This window comes from Cynocephalus volans, chromosome 6 (assembly GCF_027409185.1).
Source record: "Cynocephalus volans isolate mCynVol1 chromosome 6, mCynVol1.pri, whole genome shotgun sequence".
NCBI classification, from domain to species: domain Eukaryota; kingdom Metazoa; phylum Chordata; class Mammalia; order Dermoptera; family Cynocephalidae; genus Cynocephalus; species Cynocephalus volans.
Genome location: NC_084465.1, coordinates 113,401,612 through 113,421,492, shown reverse-complemented (window position 1 = coordinate 113,421,492; position 19,881 = coordinate 113,401,612). Strand labels below are relative to the sequence as shown.

At 46.2% G+C, this 19,881-nt stretch overlaps 1 protein-coding gene across 1 annotated transcript; it reads right to left on the bottom strand.

Annotated features, from left to right (window-relative positions):
- Positions 1 to 6,347: 6,347 nt before the first annotated feature.
- On the bottom strand, positions 6,348 to 12,549 carry LOC134380350 (zinc finger protein 689). Its single transcript, XM_063100131.1, has 3 exons — positions 12,028 to 12,549; positions 11,715 to 11,828; positions 6,348 to 9,235 (listed from the first exon to the last, which is right to left on the bottom strand). The coding sequence occupies exons 1-3, from the start codon at positions 12,230 to 12,232 to the stop codon at positions 8,052 to 8,054; spliced, it is 1,503 nt and encodes a 500-aa protein (XP_062956201.1). The 5' UTR covers positions 12,233 to 12,549; the 3' UTR covers positions 6,348 to 8,051.
- Between the last annotated feature and the right edge of the window lie 7,332 nt (positions 12,550 to 19,881).

Genomic DNA, 19,881 nt, shown 5'->3' with positions numbered 1-19,881 from the left:
TGGCCTGTGCTCCCCTAGCAGACCTCTCTATTCTATCACTCACCTGATTTAACTTAAATAAGGAGGAATTTTGTCTTGGCATGTTGAGTTTGACATTACATCCATGTGGAAATGTGTAGACAGAATAGTAAGACTGAAATGGAAGAAAGAAATCCAGGCTGGAGATATGGACTTAGAAGCCATTACCACACAGCTGTGTCACAGCCGTGGGAGTGGAAAAAAAGAGTGACGAAAGGATCACAAAGAGGATGTCTTTGTGCAGTAAGTGCAGCCAGAAAAGGAATCCATAAAGGAGCCTAAGGAGAACTAGTGTCTCCATATTTTGACAAGACACTAATTTTTGGTATTTGGGAATGTGAAACCAGAATTCCTGAAATCCTGTTATTCTTAAAATATTTATACACTTCATCCACTTTACTCATTATAGTAGATGTCTAAAAAGTTTGTTTAATAAATAAGAAATATTAAGTTTAGTATTATTTACAAATAACTCTAGCCTATAGCAAATATTCAAGCACTGGAAAACACCAGTGACCATTATTTAGTCGTAGTCAAATAATGGAATATTTGGCTCTCCTAGCAAGTTTAGTCACATTACACAGAATCATCTGTCAAAATTGCCAAATTAAAAACTTATTTTACCCCAGAGATAAACCTTCACGTATACGGTCAATTGATTTTTGACAAGGGTGCCAATAGTGTTCAATGAGGAAAGGACAGTCTTTTCAACAAATGGTGCCTGGAAAACTGGATATCCACAAAAGAATGAAGTCAGATCTTTACCTTACACCATATACAAAATTAACACAAAATGGATCAAAGATCTAAACTTAAGAGCTATAACTGTAAAGCTCTTAGAAGAAAACATAGGGAAAATCATCAAGATATGGATCTAGCAATGATTTATTGGATATGACACCAGAAGCATAAGCAACAAAAGAAAAAGTAGATAAATTGGACTTCACCAAATCGAAAACTTTAGTGCAAAGGACACTATCAAGAGAGTAGGCTGGCCAGTTAGTTCACTTGGGTAGAGCATGATGCTGATAACAGGAAAGTCCAGGATTTGGATCTCCGCACTGGCCAGCCACAAAAGGAAAAAGGAAAAAAACTAAAGACAACCCACAGAATGGGAGAAATATTCACAAATTATATATCTGATAAGGAATTAATATCAGCAATTATAAAGAACTCCTATAGCTCAACTACAAAAAAACAAAGAGCCCAATTCAAAAATGGGCAAAGGGGTTGATAGACATTTTCCCAAAGAAAATACATATGCCTCTCAACTTACAATGGGGTTATATCCTGATAAACCCATTGTAAGTTGAAAATGTCAGACAAAAAAGCACTTAATACACCTAACCTACTGAACATCATAGCTTAGCCAAACCTACTTTAAATGTACTGGCCCGTGGCTCACTTGGGAGAGCGTGGTGCTGATAACACCAAGTCAAGGGTTAAGATCCCCTTACCGGTCATCTTTAAAAATAAATAAATAAATGTGCTTAGAACACTTACATTATCCTACCATTGAGCAAAATCATCTAACACAAAGCCTATTTTATAATACAGTGTTGAATATTTCATGTAGTTTATTGAATACTGTATACTAAATAGTCTCAGTTGTTTACCCTCATGATCATGTGGCTGTCTGAGAGCTGTGGCTTGCTGTGCTGTCCAGTATCATATTGCCCTTCGTTAGCCAGGGCAAAGATTAAAATTCAAAATTTGAAGTATAGTTTCTACTGAATGCATTTTGCTTTTACATAATCATAAAGTTAAAAATTGTAAGTCTAAGCATTGTAAATTGGGAACCATGTATACACAGATGGCCAATAAGCAATAAAAAGATGGTCAACATCATAAGTCATTAGGGAAATACGAATCAAAACCACAGTGAGTACTTAATGCCCCTGAACTATATGCTTTAAAATAGCTAAAACGGTGAATTTATGTAATATATATTTTACCACAATAAAAAAGAAAACCTTAGTGAGATAACATTTCATACCCATTGGGATGGTTATTAACAACCAAAAAGAAAAAAAAGGAAAAAATAACAAATGTTGCTGAGGATGTGGAGAAATCGGAACCCTTGTGCATTGCTGGTGGGAATGTAAAATGGTGTAGTTGCTATGCAAAACAGTTTGGCAGTTCCTCAGAAAGTTAAACGTAGACCAACTAAATGATCCAGCAATTCTGTTGACAGATATATAGCCAAAAGAATCAAAAGGGATTCAAACAGTACTTGTATATACTTGTACACCAATGTTCATAGCAACATGATTCACAAAATAGCCAAAAAGTAGAAACAACCCAAGTGTCCATAATTGATGAAAGGATAAACAAAACATGGGATATTGATACACAATGGAATATTATTCAGCCATCCAAAGGAATGAAATTCTGATACATGCTGCAACAGGGATGATCCTTGAAAACATTGTGTTAAGATAAGCCAGTCACAAAGGACAAATATTGTATGATTCCACTTATATGAAGACATATAGAGACAGAAAGTAGAATAGAGGTTACCAGGGATGGGGAAAGGTGGGTATAGAGAGTTATTGGTTAGTAGGCACAGGGCTTCTGTTTGAGATGATGAAAATGTTATGGAAATAGTGGTGATGGTTACACAACATTGTGAATGTACTTAATGCCACTGAACTATATGTTTAAAAATGGTCAATATGGGGCTGAGCCCGTGGCGCACTCAGTAGCGTGCTGCGCTAGCAGCGCGGCGACGCTCCTGCCGCGGGTTCGGATCCTATATAAGAATGACCGGTGCACTCCCTGGCTGAGCGCCGGTCACGGAAAAAAAAAAAAATGGTCAATATGGTAAATTTTATGTGGGTTTTTTTTTCCCCAAAAAGATGACCATTAAGGGGATCTTAACCCTTGACTTGGTGTTATCAGCACCACGCTCTCCCAAGTGAGCTAACTGGCCAACCCTACATAGGGATCCGAACCCATGGCCTTGGTGTTATCAGCACCACACTCTCTCAAGTAAGCCACGGGCATGCCTATTATATGTATTTTACAACACACGCTCAAAAAATCACAATGTCACATCCTGCATAGTAATGAGATTTGTACGAAGTATGCTGTGGTATATTATGTTTACAAGAATGACTCACGGTGACAGCAGACAGACATAAGATGACAATAGCCATAAGCAAGACTGCCTGATCATACCCATTATGTGACATCTTTTCTTCTAGGTACTCCTATCCCTTTCCCAGAAATGTTGACATTAACTTTCAGTTCTTTGTCAGCAACTGTGTGTGTCAGATGATGTTTCATTATCTGCTTTCAGTGATATCCTTCAAACTAGTAACTTCTCTGTGTTGATTGTTAAGCTTTAATCTCACAGGAGAATTATAATACTTTTTGCATTTTCCTAATTTCTTGAATGATTGTTCTTGGGATTTGGAAAAACATATACATTTCCCCAGAAATGCTGGTTAGGAATTTCCTCGTGTGTACACTAGAAGGAACCACAAGAGACACCAAAGACTAGAGGAATATAGGGCATGAGAGCGAAGTTACAAGAGAGTTTGAGTAGGAAAACTAAGACAAATAAGATTAAAAACTGAAGTACTGATTTGGTAATTGGGTTATCACTCATCTTAAAGGACAGTTTTAGTGGAACAGCACCTTGTGTAGTAGCTGGCTTTGAAGTAAGACCTGGCTTGAAATCCTGGCCCTCAGAATTATCAGATACATTTATGTGATCCTAGGCAAGTTATCTAATATCACTGAGCCTCAGTTTCCTCATCGGTTAAAGGGAAATAAGACCTACTCAGGTTTGGAATTTGAGGCTACCCTACTTGCAAGTTAATAAGTTAGTCTGTTACTGTTTCATGGGTACTGACAGAAAAGAGGTTCCTGGGTCAGAACAAAAGACCTTATTGTTCATAGCACAACAGGCAACATGAGCATGGAAGTGTTGGTTCCTTTCGCCTCCCAAGTTTCACAGAAGCAAAATAGAGGAGCCCAGATGGAGGCAGGGCTTGCAGTGAATTGCATTACAGGGAGGGAAAAAGAGCTTGGGGAACCTGCTGTCAGTAAGCAAACTGCTCTTTGTCCCAAATGGAGACTTGCTGCAAACACAATCCTGAGAAATGGCCTGGGTAAAAAGTGGCTAGAGCTTTCCTTATTTATTTAGTTCTTTGTTATACTCACAATAATAGTTTATTAAAGCACAGGATACAGATTAAAATTGACCAAGGGAAAAGCTAATGGGGCAAAGTACGGGAGAAACCATGAGCAAACTTTCAGGGGTCTTCTCCCAGTGGAGTTGCACAGGAATGCATTTAATTCTCCCAGCAGTGATTTGTGACCTGTGCAAATTGTTTCCAATGAGGGCCTTGGTGTTCAGGGTTTTTGGTGTCTGTCACATAGGCTTGGAGTGCCCACATAACTGACCTCAGCTACTCAGACCCCTGCCCCCCCCCAGAGCAAAAACAGGCATTCACTATAAATCACGTTATCACTTTGTTAGGATAAACTTATCTGGTCAGATTGGTATGGCATGACCCAAGATATCCAGCAAACAAAAACACTCTAATCAGATAAAATATTCTAAGGGCTCAGAATTTATTTCCCAGAAGTAGGCCAAGTGCCATTCCTGAAGATGAGCTTTCTTTGGAATGTGCAGGGTTTGAGCAACCTACAGCTGCTGAGCTAACCTCTTCCTGCACACACTTGAGCTCCAGGAGTCCACTGTACCTGGTGAACTACAATGATATTTTGGATCTCCTAGAATTAGAATCAGTTTAGATCCAATGTTCAGTATTCCCTAAAAACTGTAGTTATTCCCCCTTCTCCAATGCCCAGTAACCTTGGGAAATGGCTGTAGGTACATTTGGAAAAGGCTGGGAAGAAGATCTGCAGCATATCTTTTTCCAGTATAGCGTGGTCCTCCATCAAGGGGACCCAGCCTCCTCTTTATTCAAGGGGCCCTAGTTCTGTAAATTGGCTTAAGTCTGAGAATTTCTTGAAGGCAGGGCCTTACATTTTTGGCATACTAAGCAAGATGTGTGGAAATGTGAGAGACCCATGGAGGACACCTACTTAATAGGGTTCTTGTAAATAATAGATTGGAATGTATATAAAGTGCTTAGCACAGCATGTGGCACATCATAAAAGCTCAACCAAGTGGCTATTAATAATATTGCAGTAGGCCAGAGAATAAACAGAAGTGGATAGTGAATGTAGGCTACTGCTTCAAGAAACTTGGCTGAAAATAGGATATGGGGACTGAGGCCAGAGGGAAAGTTCTTTTTTATTGTTTTAAAGACAAATCTGCTGGTAACCCTAAGGTCAAGGGTTTGGAGCCCCTCACCGACCAGCTGCCAAAAACCAAATAAATAAAGACAGATCTTAGCATGTTTATAGGCTGGAGTGTGTGTGTTTGGGATGAGAGACTCTAAAATCACAAAACTGAAAGAGGAGAGGGAAGGAGTAATAGATGGAGCAAAGGCCCTGTGGGAGGCAGACGTGGATGAAATTCAGGCACAGCTATGGTGACTAACACTGCATGTGAGGACTTCGCCTGACGTAGGATGGGAGCAAGTACAAGTGGTCACACAGGTAAATTTGGAGTCGGGGTGGGGAGTGGAATGTTGAAGGAGTTCCTATTTGACACCTGGTTTCCTTAGTGAAAGAGGAGACGTTCACTGGTTAAGGGTATATGAAAGACATAACATTGAAGGCTTAACAGGTTGGAGATCAGGAAAGGTATGTCCCCTCTCAATAGCACCATAGATTTTTTTTCTCCACAGCTCATATATAGGCATGAAGGTACATGGGAGAGTAACCCAGATTGGAGATATGTGTTAGTCAATTCTTTTGGTTGCAAGTAACAGAAACTCAATTTCCTCTTAAGCAAAAAGGGGAATATATTAGAAGGATACTGGGCTCTCTCACTGAATACAGGGCCAGGATCACAGCTGGCCATCGAAAGGACCCTGGGACCAAAGTGCCTTAGGGAACCTAGGAAGCTGTCTCTCATTTCTGCTCTCCACAGACCACATAATGGAATTTAGGCATCAATGGCTCCCAAGTTTTATGAATTACAATCCAGGCCCAAAGAAAGCTATGAAATTGCTAGGTGAGGAAATACATTTGGTCAGCCTGGTGATAAAGGGTAGGGGAGAGAGCCAGTTCTAACACAGGGGCTAGCAGACATCCTGATAGGTCCCTGCGAGGGCAGAGCAGTTCTCCCAGTCTGAGGGGCTGGATCTCCACCAGAACAGTAAAAATTTCTGCTTGTCAAGGAGCTAGCTTTACATTTTGTAAAAAGCAATTCCACAAGCAACATGATTCATTCATCAGACATTTTATTGGGTCCCAATCTGGTATGACCCCTGCCTGGGGGTAGCTCATCATCCAAGGAGAAACAAACAAACAGTTACAATGCAACTTGCTAAACACCCAAACAGAGGTAATTACAAAACGCTGTGTTCCCCAGCTGCTCCTCAGTCGGGCTGAGACCAGGGCAGCTGTAGGAAGAGGCAACAGGGTAGGAGCATGACCCACTCCAGCTGCTGGAATATGAGAGTCATGTTTGGAAATTCCAATTTGGTGCAGCTGCCCAAGACAAAGTGGTAGGCCTTGTTCACATTTAATTCAGTAAAGCTTTACTGAGCACCTACTCAGTGTGTGCCATGGAGGCGTATCAGGGATTAAGACACACTGCTGCCACTGCCCTCAGTAGCTTATGTGAGGCAGGCAGGCGTGGACACAACTTGATGACTGTACACTCTTCCTCTCCATATTCAGTTATCTAACTTTCCACCCTCCTTGAATGGCCTCACCTCATTTTATGAAAAAATGTTGACTGAGGCCTCACGGAAGCTTCTTTGCTGATTCTCTTTATTCTAATGAGAATCAGGGAGGAATAAGATCCAGTTCTCAAGGATTTTCCAGCAACTGACTGCCTGGAACTAGGTGCAGTATAACAAGCCAGTCCCATTTTCACTTCTTGCTGATAGACCACAGGTCTCCTGCTTTTCCTTAAGACCAATCTTCTCCCAAAGCTTACCGTGCTTATATCTCATACCCAGCCTGAACCAATTTTCCAAACACAGGGTGAAGAAGACTTAGCTTTATAGTATGTGGTTTAGAGAAAAAAAGCTAAGAGCATTTAGATGTTTGCAACCCAACAAACCCCTGGTACAGTGCAGCTGCCTCCAAATCCAGTGCAACCTAGAGCTGTTAAAACAAGTACAGACCAAGGAGATATACAGTGTACACTGTAGGTGCTGCCTTATTTTTGTATGATCCTTTAAAAGAAATATTGAAAAATCAGTGCCTGTTTGGAGAGAGATGTGTGGGAGTTGAAACCTTGTCTTTAAGGAATGCTTGACCAAATTAGTGCTATTTAACCTGAAAGCTTAAGGGAAAAGTGATTAAGTTATCTGAAGGGCTGCCATGTAGATGAAGTATCAGACATATTCTGGAAAGAATTTACAGAGAAGGATGTGGTATTTAACTTTCTAAAGATCAGCGCCATCACCAATGAAATGACCTGCCTTGTGAGCTACTGAACTCCCTGTCAACAGAAGTTTTCAAGCAAGGAGTAGAAGACCAGTCGGCAGGAGTGTTGTAAAAGGTAAGCTAAACCAGGTTTTTCCAACTTGGTATGGAGAAAGAGGCAGAGTAGGGGAAGGTCCTGCCCTCTACAAATGGGATTCTCCCGACTGCAGGCAAGGGGACAGGTAATCCCCATATGCACTAGCTAGAAAAGCAGACAGCCCCTAAAATAGATGGGGAGAACTTTTAGCTTTGACATCCACACACACGAATTATTTTAGGATAGGGTAGCCTGGTAAACCTTAACGACATGATGTCACCTCTCCTAATAGGACTGTTGTAGACACGCACAGTAAGGCAGTCATTGCGGTGGAATATACTCAAGTTCAGGCCAGTGGAGCAGGAGACCTGGGTTTTATTCTGACTCTGCCCCGTATGACCTAAGTCTTTTCCTTCTCTTTCCTGGGCCCCTCCATGAAATGAAATGAACTTATACAGTCCTTCCCATTCTAAAGAACACTGCCTCTCTGGCTGGGCCCCCCAATAGCAGATCTAGGGCCACAGTTTTGGGCCTTGGGGATACACTTGTGGACGGCCAGAGACCACCTCTGGCGGAAGCATCGGCCACACTCAAGGCAGGGGAAAGGTTTCTCCCCAGTGTGCAGGAGCTGGTGCTGAGCTAGGTGGCTCCACTGGGCAAAGCGCTTGGAGCAAAGGTCGCAGGCATAGGGCCGCTCGCCTGAGTGCACACGCCGGTGGCTGGCTAGCAGTGAGGGGTAGGCGAAGCGGCGACCACAGTCGTCACAGGCATGCAGCTTCTCCTCGGTGTGTGTGCTGCGATGTATGGCCAGGGAGCCGCTCCGCCGGAAGGCACGTCCACAGTCTGGGCAGGGGTAGGGCTTCTCCCCTGTATGCAAGAGCTGGTGCTGGAGCAGCGTGCTGCGCTGGGAGAAGCGGGCCTCGCAGTGCTCGCAGGCGTAGGGACGCTCCCCAGAGTGCACACGCCGGTGACTGACCAGGCGAGAGGATGAGGAGAAACGTCGCTCACAGTCTGGACACGGGTAGGGCTTCTCGCCAGTGTGGATGCGCTGGTGGATGACCAGGGCGGTGCGCTGGCGGAAGCGGCGGTTGCACTCCAGGCAGGTGTAGGGCTTCTCTCCCGTGTGTGTACGCTGGTGGATGGCTAGCAAGGAGGGGTAGGCGAAGCGACGCCCGCAGCTAGGGCACTGGTGGGGTTTCTCACCCGTGTGCGTGGTCCGGTGATTGGCCAAAGACCGGCTTCTCCGGAAGCAGCGGCCACAGTCAGGGCAGTGGTAGGGCTTCTCGCCTGTATGGATAACCTGGTGCTGGGAGAGGTTCTTGCGCTGGGAGAAACGTTTGCCACACTGATCACAAACATAGGGGCACTCACCAGAATGCGCCCGCCGGTGGCTGACCAGCAGGGATGGGTAGGAAAAGCGGCGCCCACAGTCTGGGCAAGGGTAAGGCTTTTTCAGATTCTGGGCACACTTGTGGCTCTCCAGGGCCGGGTGATCAGGGAAAGTACAGCCACAGTCAGGGCAGATGGGGCCCCCGGACGTCTGCCTGGGGATCAGTCGGGGTTTGCTGGGCCGCCGCCCCCGTTTCCCCTTTCGGGGTGCCTCCTTCGGTGGGAATACTTCCTTCTCCCCATTCTTCTTTCTGGTTCTGGTTTCTATAGGAACACAAGGAGAAATCAATTTAACAAATACGTGGCTCCTACTCTTGCCTATTATATGTTGCAGGTTACTAGGCCAATAGACTCAACCTCTGTCCTCAATTGTTAGTGCCACAACGGCTGGCTGGTTGGCTCAGTTGGTTATAACGCTGAGGTCAAAGTGTTCGGATCCCCCTACTGGCCAGCCACCAAAAAAAAAAAAAAAAAAAAAAGTTAGTGCCACAGACAGCTAAGTGTGACATGCTATTATGGAAAAACAGAGGGTATTATAGGAGCCCCTAAACAAGCCTGGAGAATTCAGAGATTTTCTTGAAGGAAATTAAGCTGACTGCAAAAACAATATTTAAAGAGGTGAGGAGCTTACATGGTTCAAAAGTCAAAAATTTTTTTTCTCTGTTTTTCTAAAAGTCAAAATATTTTAGAAAGAACACAGAGAAGTCTTGCTCCCACCCTCGTCCCCCTCTACCCCGCAGATACCACATTAATTAGTTTCTCCCAGTGTTTTTTATGCAATAAAACATATATTCTCTTCCCCCACCTTTCTTACATAAAAGATAACATAAGCACACTTTATCTATACTTGACTATACTGTCTTTTTTCCCTTAATATATTCTAAAGATCGCTCTATGTCAGCACGTGTCCTTATTCTATTTTACAGTTACATAGAATTCCATTGTGAATGAGCCATAGTTTATTTAACTTAGCTGATTCTTTTTTGTTTTGTTTTTAGCAGCTAGCCAGTATGAGGATTTGAACCCTAACTTTAGCTTGATTCTTTTTTCTTTTTTTTTGGTGGCTGGCCAGTACAGGGATTTAGCTGATTCTTTTTTTTTTTTTTTTTTCCTTTTCTTTTTTTAAAAATAAGATGACCGGTAAGGAGATCTTAACCCTTGACTTGGTGTCATCAGCACCACACTCTCCCAAGTGAGCCACGGGCCAGCCCCTCGGTAAGGGGATCTTAACCCTTGACTTGGTGTTGTCAGCACCATGCTCACCCAGTGAGCTAACTGGCCACCCCTCTATGGTATCTGAACCCGTGGCTTTGGTATTATCATCACCACACTCTCCCAAGTGAGCCACAGGCTGGCCCAATTTATCTGATTCTTAAAAGATGAAATAACATAATGGAGTGTTATAAAGGTTAAAATGGGGGCTGGCCAGTTAGCTCAGCTAGTTAGAGCACCGTGCTCATAAAGGTTGAAATGGCAGACCAGGCAGCAGACACAACACAAAGTCCCCAGGATCACTGTGCAGTGCACACAAGTGTAAGATCTTCTTAGACAAAAAGGGTAAGGCAGGAAGTGGAAACAAATGACATATGAGCTGGCAGTGACTAGGTCATAACACCCTCTAAGCCAATGGTTTCCAAACTTTATTGTGATCAGAATCACCTGGAGGGCTTATTGAAAGAGATTGATGGGTCTTACTGCCAGTTTTGGATGCAGCAGGTCTGGAGTAGGGTCCAACAATTTGCATTTCTTTCCTTTCCTTTTTTTTTTTTTGGCGGCTGGCGGGTATGCAGAACCAAACCCTTGACCTTGGTGTTACAACACTGCTCTAACTAACTGAACTAACCAGCCAGCCCAGAATTTGCATTTCTAACAACGATTACTCAAGAACTGGTCTGGGACCAGCTGCTGGTCTGGGACCAAACTTTAAGAAGCACTGAGTAAGCACTGTTAAACACCTTGGACTATATTTTATCCAATGGTCCTCAAACCTAGATGCACATCCAAATCAACTGGGGCTATTACAAAAAATACAAGTTCCTAGACATCCACTGAATCCACAAGCGTGAATCAATAGTTCTGGGATGGGGTCCCAGAATCTGTATTTTTACCAAGTTCCCCAATGACTTAGATACAACCAAGAGCCACCTGAAAGCCTTGGTAAAAACTAACTGAAAGGTTTTAAGCAAGGAAATGTCACGGTCAGATCTGAATCTTTTCAGATATCCCTGGCCTTAGAGAATCTAGCACAGAAACTCCAGCCTAGACAGTTCCATCTGCCCCTTTGGGTGGATCTGGAGCTCTTGGAATGGCGTCAGCCTGGCTGAGTAGAACGCAATATGTCCTGCACTGGTTAGGGTCATTCTGTCATAAGAGCAGAAAGAGGCCCCTGCATCCCAGGCAGCGGCTCCCCATGACCCCTTCAGCCCAAACCCAGAAAACTGCAAGGAGTTTAGGGTCTCTCAGTCAGTGCCCAGTTCAAAGGAGGCTCCGGGCAGGGATCCTGGGAAGGATGCTGGAGGGTAGCTGCTTTTAAAAGCTCGCTGATTCATTTACACAATGGAGAACTGTTGGTGGTTAGTTTGCAAACCAGCATGGGAATCTTTGTATGGTGGACCGAGCCCACACCAACACAGACACGACCCAGAGACCGTGAAAATAAACACCAAACGCAGCACGACAGCCTGGGTCATGGGTACCCCTAGCCAGGAGGGCTGCAGGCTCTCCGCGGGCATTTTCCACTCACTTCTCTGGACTGTTACCCCTCTCGGATACTCCTGCGGATCCAGGGCAGCCGGTTCCCAATCATCTGTATTTCGTTCCAACCAGGAGATGAGAGATGGTTTGGGACCTGCGCATCCTGGGAAAGGAGAACCAGTCAGGGCCAGCTCCTAAATAGCACTGAGCAAATATCTACCCGACAGCATCTGCCGCCGAGCCCCTGCCCCCTCCCCTGACAACCTGGTGGCAGGCCAGGACCCTGGACTCCCTGCCTCCCCCCGCCCCCAATCTCCCCCATCCCTTCGTGCCCCGCGGAAGCGGATTGGGCCGGGCCTCACCGAGCGCGCCCAGGTGGCCGTAGGTCTCGCGCATCACGTCCCGGTACAGGGCCCTCTGCGCCGGCCGCAGACACCCCCACTCCTCCGGGGAGAAGTACACGGCCACGTCCGCGAACCTCACGGCCCTCGGCCTCCTTCCCCTTCTCCGACTGGGCCCGGCTTCTCCTGGTCCCCGCGCGGAGAGCGGAGCCGAAGGCGGCGCCATTGGACCCGAGAAGCCGGCGCCACGGCCTTCCCCGTCCCGGCCTCGGCCCCTGGGCGCGGGCGGACCCCGGCGTTTAGGAGCCGGACCAGGGCTGAGCGTGGCCGGGGAGGCCCGGCGGGAATCGGACTCGGCCGCCTGCGGGGCTAAAGGAAACCTTTCGCTGTTATTCAGGAAACTCCTGCCCAAACTTGGGTGAAAGGCACCGGAAGATGCCTTCGGGGAAAATGGCGGCGCTGCTGCTGCACCGCCTTTGCCTGGAACACAGGCAGTTTCCAGCTATCGATTTTATTGACCGGAGCGCCATGCCGGCTTCCTAACCTCTCTGCCCTCAAGTGTGATGGCGCTGCGGCGCTGCTTCACGCCCTCTCTTTTTTTTCCTCCCATTACACGCGCCGATTGGGCGGCGGCCGAGGATCGAGCGTACTGATTGGGCGCTGGAGAAGGCGGCCTGTTTGAACGAAGCCAACGGATGCGTAAGGGCAAGAAGCTGGACCTTCAGTGTCCTGTGACCACAGTCAGTTCTGAAGTCGGTTGCGGGTACCTGGGATCAATCAGTAAGAGGCCCTGGGGTTGTTTTCCACTGTTCTTCTCTGGCAGACTCAGCCTATCTCTGGAGGAAATGACTTGAGCGACAGAGCCCCTCTGGCCAACCCGGGATTCTTTTTTGTGGCTTTTTCAGAGAGGCCTTCGCTTTGGACGATGGTTAACTTCCTTCTTGCCCTTTTGGGAAGGGAATTAAGGTTAGCGTTATCTGGGGGCAGGAGGCGTGCCCAACGTAATACACATTTCATCTTATTTATTCTTTGCTACCATTTTGTGAGCTGATGGTTACCGTTCCCGATTCAAATGATGAAGAAACGATCTCAGAGGGATTCCATGAGCTTCCAGGGTCATATCGCTAGTAAGGAGGAGGGACAAAGATTTAAATGCGGGACCGACAGACCTTTATTCATACCACTGTCTAGTCATCCTTCCTTCTGGCTATGCTAATTTGCTTGCTAACTCAGGAATCCACCTGAGCCCTTTGTCTCTCTTCAGGTTCAATCTTCTGAATAATCTCCATGCATTATTTGTACATGATATTTATTCAATGTACAAAGCATACTGCTAGGCGGTTAGGAGAGGCAGGGTTTCAGAAATAAGCCAGGGGCCATATTTTGAATGAAGTTTATAGCCTAGTGAGGCATATAAATTCACAACTCATAATAACAGAATGATACAAGCATGTATGTGAAAGGCACAGAAAATTGCTGATGGAGCCAGCCAGCACCCACCCCTTTGCCCCCTACTTCTGTGTAAAGGTGACGGTGCAGAGTTTCACCAGCTCAATGCCATCTCCCAGGGGTACTGGAGGCAGGAGAATATATCATTTGCCACATCTCTTACCTCAGCTGGCGACATACACTTCTGTCTCTCTAACCCATTAACCAATATTTTAAAGCACCTACCATGGGCAAAATACTAACCTCAAAGCCTTCAAGGAATAAAGACGAACAATGTGACAGGGAAAGTCACAAAATAAGACAGGCGGTGAGACATTCTGAGGAAGGAGGTGTCTGAACAGAGATGATAGAAAAAACTGCAGGTAATATTCATTGAGTTCTACTGTGACCTGAGGATGAGTATTTGTCTATTGAAATACTGGAGTTAGGGAGAACTGGTGGAATGTCAGAATTGCCAGGAAGAGTAACGACAGAATCCCTCCTCTTAATGAATTTCCAGATCGATGCATCAGGTGGGGAATGAGTTTGGTCTAGGAAGAGGTAGGATTTAGAGAGGGCAGTGGTGGTCAATATACATGTGCTGAAAAAACAGCTGAATTCTGTTGCCATAGAAGTCTCTGGCACAAAACCAAGAATTCAGGAGTGTCCTGGGTGTGAAGGCAATAAAGATACTTACTTATGTAGTAAAATACACTTACGGTAAAACTAAAAGACTGAAAGGGTAAATTGGTACCAGATATTGGAGGGCTTCATCCTGTACACTGGGGAGCTCCTAAGTCAGTCTATAGAAGTAAAAGACCTCACAATGTTTTAGGAATTTTGCAACTTCTGGTAGTCTGCAGGGTGAACTGATAGCTTTGTGCCTACTCTTTCTGCATAGAGTACTCTTTCTTGGGCCAGGCTTGCCATCATCTCAGTGGGAGCCGCTAACCAAGGAATCAGGCAGAGTCAGATGCGTTTATCTATAGGAAAACACTTTTTAAAAAGTAACCAGGACTTAATGCTCCCTTCTGTATAAATTCCTGAATCCACACTGAGCATGGGAACAAGCAGGGCTCCTCTTGAAGGACAATGGACCACTGCAGAGAAGGGTGGAGACGATCCAGGGAGTCTGCACACCCGAGGACACATGAAGGCCTAAGGCACCCTGTTCTGGGTAAAGGGAAATGGTGTCAAGAGCCAACTAAGTACCCAGCATGTTGATATAGATGATCTCAGTTGAAACTCACCTTCCGGAGTCCTTATGAGGACAATTATCCTTATACCACAGCTATCAAAAACTTGAGCAGCTTGCTCAAAATCTGTTAGTAAAGGCAGGGATGAGATTTGAACCTGGAATGTCCTCTGCATTGCACTGGCAGCTAAACTGGGTGACAAGCTTTCAGGGATTCCTCCTTGTTTTATGCTCAGCGAGGGGAAGCAATTGGAAGTGCACATGTAGTTTCACCTTACAGACCGACTGGACCCAACCTTGGCCTAAGATGCCATTGCGCCATCCACCCAGATCAGGCCAGCGGTGGTAGTCCCTGGGGAGGGATACAGGAGTCTTGCCTTTTCTTACCAGATTAGTGTGGTCCAGTTTCCACCTATCCCTTGCAGAGTGACGTGTCCCTCACTGATACATTTCTTCTTCTTTTTTTTTTTTAAAGATGACCGTTAAGGGGATCTTAACACTTGACTTGGTGTTGTCAGCACCACGCTCAACCAGTGAGCTAACTGGCCATATAGGGTCCGAACCCATGGCCTTAGTGTTATCAGCACCTCACTCTCCCGAGTGAGCCACAGGCTGGCCCTGTTACATTTCTGATTACCTCTATGTCCTGCTCTCTGAAGGGAGACTTGCAGGTACCTACAAACCTTGCCACTTGGTGCATCTCCCCCTTTCTTCCTCTCTGTCATGCCCTGCTTGCTCTCCATGGCTTTCCCCAATACTTGATGAGGAAGGATATCTTCCATCAGGAGTTCCTTCACAGCTCCTGATCCAGGTCACCTGCACTCCTGGAATTTACTTGAAAACTAGCAGACGTGAACTGGGGGGTCCTGATCCCTGAGATCAGCAGGCTGGCACATGGACTGACCAAGATTTCTCCACATCTTTGCCTCTCTCGGGTGGCCTGATGGGTGTACGGGTGGGCTTTCAGGGCATACTTATCTTGAAGCTTTTCCCACACTGGTGCAGGGAAAGGGCCTCTTATCAAAGTGGATATACCTGTGAGTGAGCAGGAGGGAGGAGTGGGGGAAGCAGATGTCCTAGTCTGGGCAGGGGTCAGGGTTCTCACTAGGGGTGTGCACACCCTCGAAATGGCCAAGGGAGCCTCTTTGGTGGACCCACCCCCACAGTCAGAGCACACAGGGTTTCTCTCCTGAGTGGGTGAGCTGGTGCTGGAGCAAGAGTCCCAGCCAGCAAAGTGAGTTCCACACTGTAGGCAATGGTGGCAGTGCTCGCCCAAGTGCACACGCCAGTAGCTGGCCAGGAGGGAGGGTTAGCAAGGCGGCCTGTGCGCACACCTCTGCATCTATGCACAGACAGGGCCCTGCTCAGGGGGAACAGGAGGCCACGGTCAGGGCACAGGTAGGGCTTTTCCCCAGTATGGAGCAGCTGGTACTGGACCAGGTAAGCCCTCTGAGAGAAGTGGATAGTACATGAACCACAAACATGGGGGTGGTCACCAGAGTGGATTTTCCTGTGTCTGACCCACAGGAGGGGAAGGCAAAGAGCCATCTACAATCAAAACATGCATAGGGCTTCTCCTTTGCATGTGTGGCCAGAGCCCCACTTTTCCTTAAGCAGTTTCTTAAGCAGGGTGTCTCACCTGTGTGGATGAATGAGCCCTACACTGAGAGAGAGCAGCAGCCACATTATCACAGGGAAGGGCTGCTCCACAGAGCAGAATTGCTGGCCAAGAGCAGGAGGGAGCGTGAACTGTGGTCACAGCCCAGACATGGGCAGGGCCTCTTGGGAGCCTGAGCAAACGTTGCCCTGTGGCTCAGGGGCCCTGAGACAGCATCTGGCCACAGCCCCTGCAGTCGGAGCCCTCAGCTGCTCTGAGGGGGTCTGCACCCCTTGCATGCTGACCTCTCCCTGACCCCCAGTTCTTCCTTCTGTTCTACTTTTCTTCTTACTCTTGCTTTGCACAGAAACAAGAGAATTGGAAGAAGATTGCAGGGGGCTCTGAATCCCCACAGCCACTTCTCTCTTGGAGTCAGGCAGTTGCGAATGGGGACGGAGCAGAACCCTAGACTGAGTGCCTGTTCATAGGCATAGGGCCTCAGTGAGAGGCCCTCAGTTGGAGAAGCCCCTCCCACCTCAAGCAGCTGTATTCATTTTCAGAGAAAAGCGCCATCCCTTATTGCACACTCAGGGTGTCCAAAACTGTAGAGTGTTCTCATAAGGAAGGGCCGAATGTGAGGTACTGAATAGTAAGATGACAAAGTCTCTGCTATTCTAGGGCATAAGCCAGCAAGGCTGGCTTCCCATTTTGACTTTTTCTCCCTTCTCCCTCCCTTTGAAGTTTGACCTTTGATTGAACCCAGGACCCTGAGAGCTTTGTAAATGAGAAACTTATGTTCTTATTTTGTTGATAAGTAGTTAGCCATGAATCTTCAAGTGCTGTGGCAGCTGAAAATGTTCTATAAATAGTTTGGTACCTGATATAATTGATTTAGTCAGTATGATTTGTTATTTTCACTGGTTTATAAAAAGGAACCCAAAATAAACTGAGATACCTTGCAGGTCATCAGCCTGTAAGGTCTTCCTGATCTCATAAAGTGTGTCTCTTCATATCCCACCATCTCCCCTCGGGGTACTGGTTGGCAACAAGTGGCGCCCAAACAGGGGCCTGAGTATGGAGAAACTTCTTGGAAACCTTCATGTTTTAGGGCACATACCTATTCTGTTTAGGAATGAAGGCATATAGTCAGATAGTCAGGAGTGAAACTAATGGGACAAAGAGGGAGGAAAGAGCTGGATCTCTTTCTCCAAGTTTTGAAACCTATGCTTAAAGCCCGGGGCTGCAAGGTCTCTATTGTTCACTTAGAAGAAACTTGGGAACATGATGGGCGACAGCTCCAAGAACATTATTGTGTTGTGGGTCCTTCTAAGGTCCCTGTTGACACCTTTTCTTTATGGAATTTGATCAGAGACTGTTTGCATCCTGGCCATGAGGCTTCTAAAGTCCCTGTGGTCTCAACCATCTCTAAACCTATTGAAGTTTCTGATATACTTTCTTCCCCCACTGATGTTATTGAAAAACCTTTGATTAGAGAATGCACTGAAGAGACAGAGGATAAAGAGGAAATATAGTGAGGCGGAGTTACTTCCTGCCGAGCCATTGCCTTCACCCCCACCTTTGGCCATTGAGTCCCCTGACTTTTTGTTGGCTTTTGACTGTCTGATGAAGTCCTGCCATGGAAATCATAAATGGTCTTGCAGTATGGGGCTACTGCTCCCCTTACTTTGAGCTTACTTGAGACAATGGCGGTCAATGCTCTCTCCCCAGTGGATTGGAAAAATATAGCAAAAGCCTGTCTTAGTGGAGGTGAATACGTTTTGCGGAAATCAGAGTTTTCTGAATGTGCTCAGGAACAATCTGAGTGCAATCACAGAGAAGGACTTGAAATCACTTTTGATATGTTGGCTGGTGAGGGTGATTTCTCCACAGTGGTGCAACTGTTAGGATTCTCCGCTGATGTTTACCAACAGATTAATACCATTGCCCAGCAAGCTTGGAGGAGGCTCCCCACAGCTGGCACTAAAATGGAAGAACTTAGAAAGATCCATCAGGGTCCTGATGAACCATATCAGGATTTCTTGTCCCATTTGTTACAGGCCATGGGATGCCTAGTGGTAGATGGAATGCTGCTGACCTAGCAGCTGGCTTGTGAAAACACCAATTCGGCTTGCCAGACTGCTATTTGTCCTTATCATAAGAAGGGGATACTTTCTGACTGCGTCCGTCTCTGTGAGGATATTGGGCCCTTATACATGCAGGGGGTAGCTTTTGCCGCTGCCTTGCGAAATATAATGCCCTCTCAATATTTTAGAGAGCAAGGAAAAGAGGATCCAAGGCATAGATCCAAAACATGTTTTAAATGCGGAAAAGGAGGTTATTTTGCAAAGCAATGTCCTAATCAAGCTTCCATTCCTGATAACTCTCCTTCCACACCTGCTCCAAATATCTGCCCAAGATGTTGGAGGGGACACCACTGGGCTAATGAACGCCGTTCCAAAACCACGGCAGAGGGTTGGCCTCTTCCCCAGCAGGGAAACAGGAAATGGGGCCTGGCCCAGCCCCATCAAACAATGGTGGCCATGTCCATCTGTCCTCCCCAAATTCTGGAGTCGGCTTCCAAAAAACCATCACTGACCTCTCCCGGGCAACCAGAGGAAGTGGAGGATTGGCTCTCAGCCCCACAGCTCGGTTTGTGTTAACCCCTACTATGGGGCCACAAGCTATACTGGTATATTTGACCCTTTACCTTCAAGCAGTGTAGGAATTATCTTGGGATGGAGCAGCCTTACTTTAAAGGGTCTTCAGGTGTTTCCTGGAGTCACTGACTCTGATTATACTGGAGAGATACAAGTTATAGCTGCTGCAGGGCAAGGAATCATCACTGTCTCTCCTGACATGAAAATAGCTCAACTAGTATTGGTCCCTCTTTTAATTACAGGTAAGGTTCTTCAAAATACCCCATGGGGAGAGCAAGGGTTTGGGTCATCTGATAAAGCCTATTGGGTACAACAAATAGGAAAGAGATACCCAGATTTAGTGTTATCTATTCAGGAAAAACTCTTTAAGGGGTTGTTAGATACGGGACCTGACAGTTCTGTCATGTCCTGAACATACTGGCCTGGTTCTTGGCCTTTGCAGCCAGCCATGACTGAGCTCCAAGGGATCAGCCAATCAAGTGCACCTTGGCAGAGAAGCTCTTTCCTCACTTGGACTGACAATGCAAGGCCATCCCGAGACTTTTCAACCCTATGTGCTTTCTTCTATACCTATTAACTTGTGGGGACGTGATGTCTTGCAGCAAATGGGAGCTTTACTATTGAGTCCCAATGAAATTCTGCACCATTCCTCTACCCCTTTATAACAGGGGCCCTGATATCTCCTGCCACTGCTGATCCAATTGTTTGGATCTCAGGTACACCCGTATGGGTGGATCAGTGGCCCCTTACTCAGGAGAAATTGCTTGCTTGTCAAAATTTGGTTCAAGCTCAACTTCAAAAGGGCCGTATTGAGCCCTCTAATAGTCCTTGGAATATCCCTATTTTTGTCATTAAGAAAAAATCTGGCTCGTGGAGACTTTTGCAAGACCCCCGAGCTATTAATGCATTTTTGAAACCCATAGGCATTTTACAACCTGGCCTTCTGTCTCCTATAGCCATCCTGGCTTCATTTTATTTAATAGTCCTGGGCCTGCAGA

What these genes read in the sequence shown, in the direction of transcription:
- LOC134380350 (XM_063100131.1), bottom strand. Translation starts at nt 12,232, where the DNA reads ATGGCGCCGCCTTCGGCTCCGCTCTCCGCGCGGGGACCAGGAGAAGCC. An exon ending in CGGCCACCTGGGCGCGCTCG is followed by an intron (nt 11,829 to 12,027) that starts GTGAGGCCCGGC and finishes CTCCTTTCCCAG; the next exon opens with GATGCGCAGGTCCCAAACCA. An exon ending in AGGGGTAACAGTCCAGAGAA is followed by an intron (nt 9,236 to 11,714) that starts GTGAGTGGAAAA and finishes GTGTTCCTATAG; the next exon opens with AAACCAGAACCAGAAAGAAG.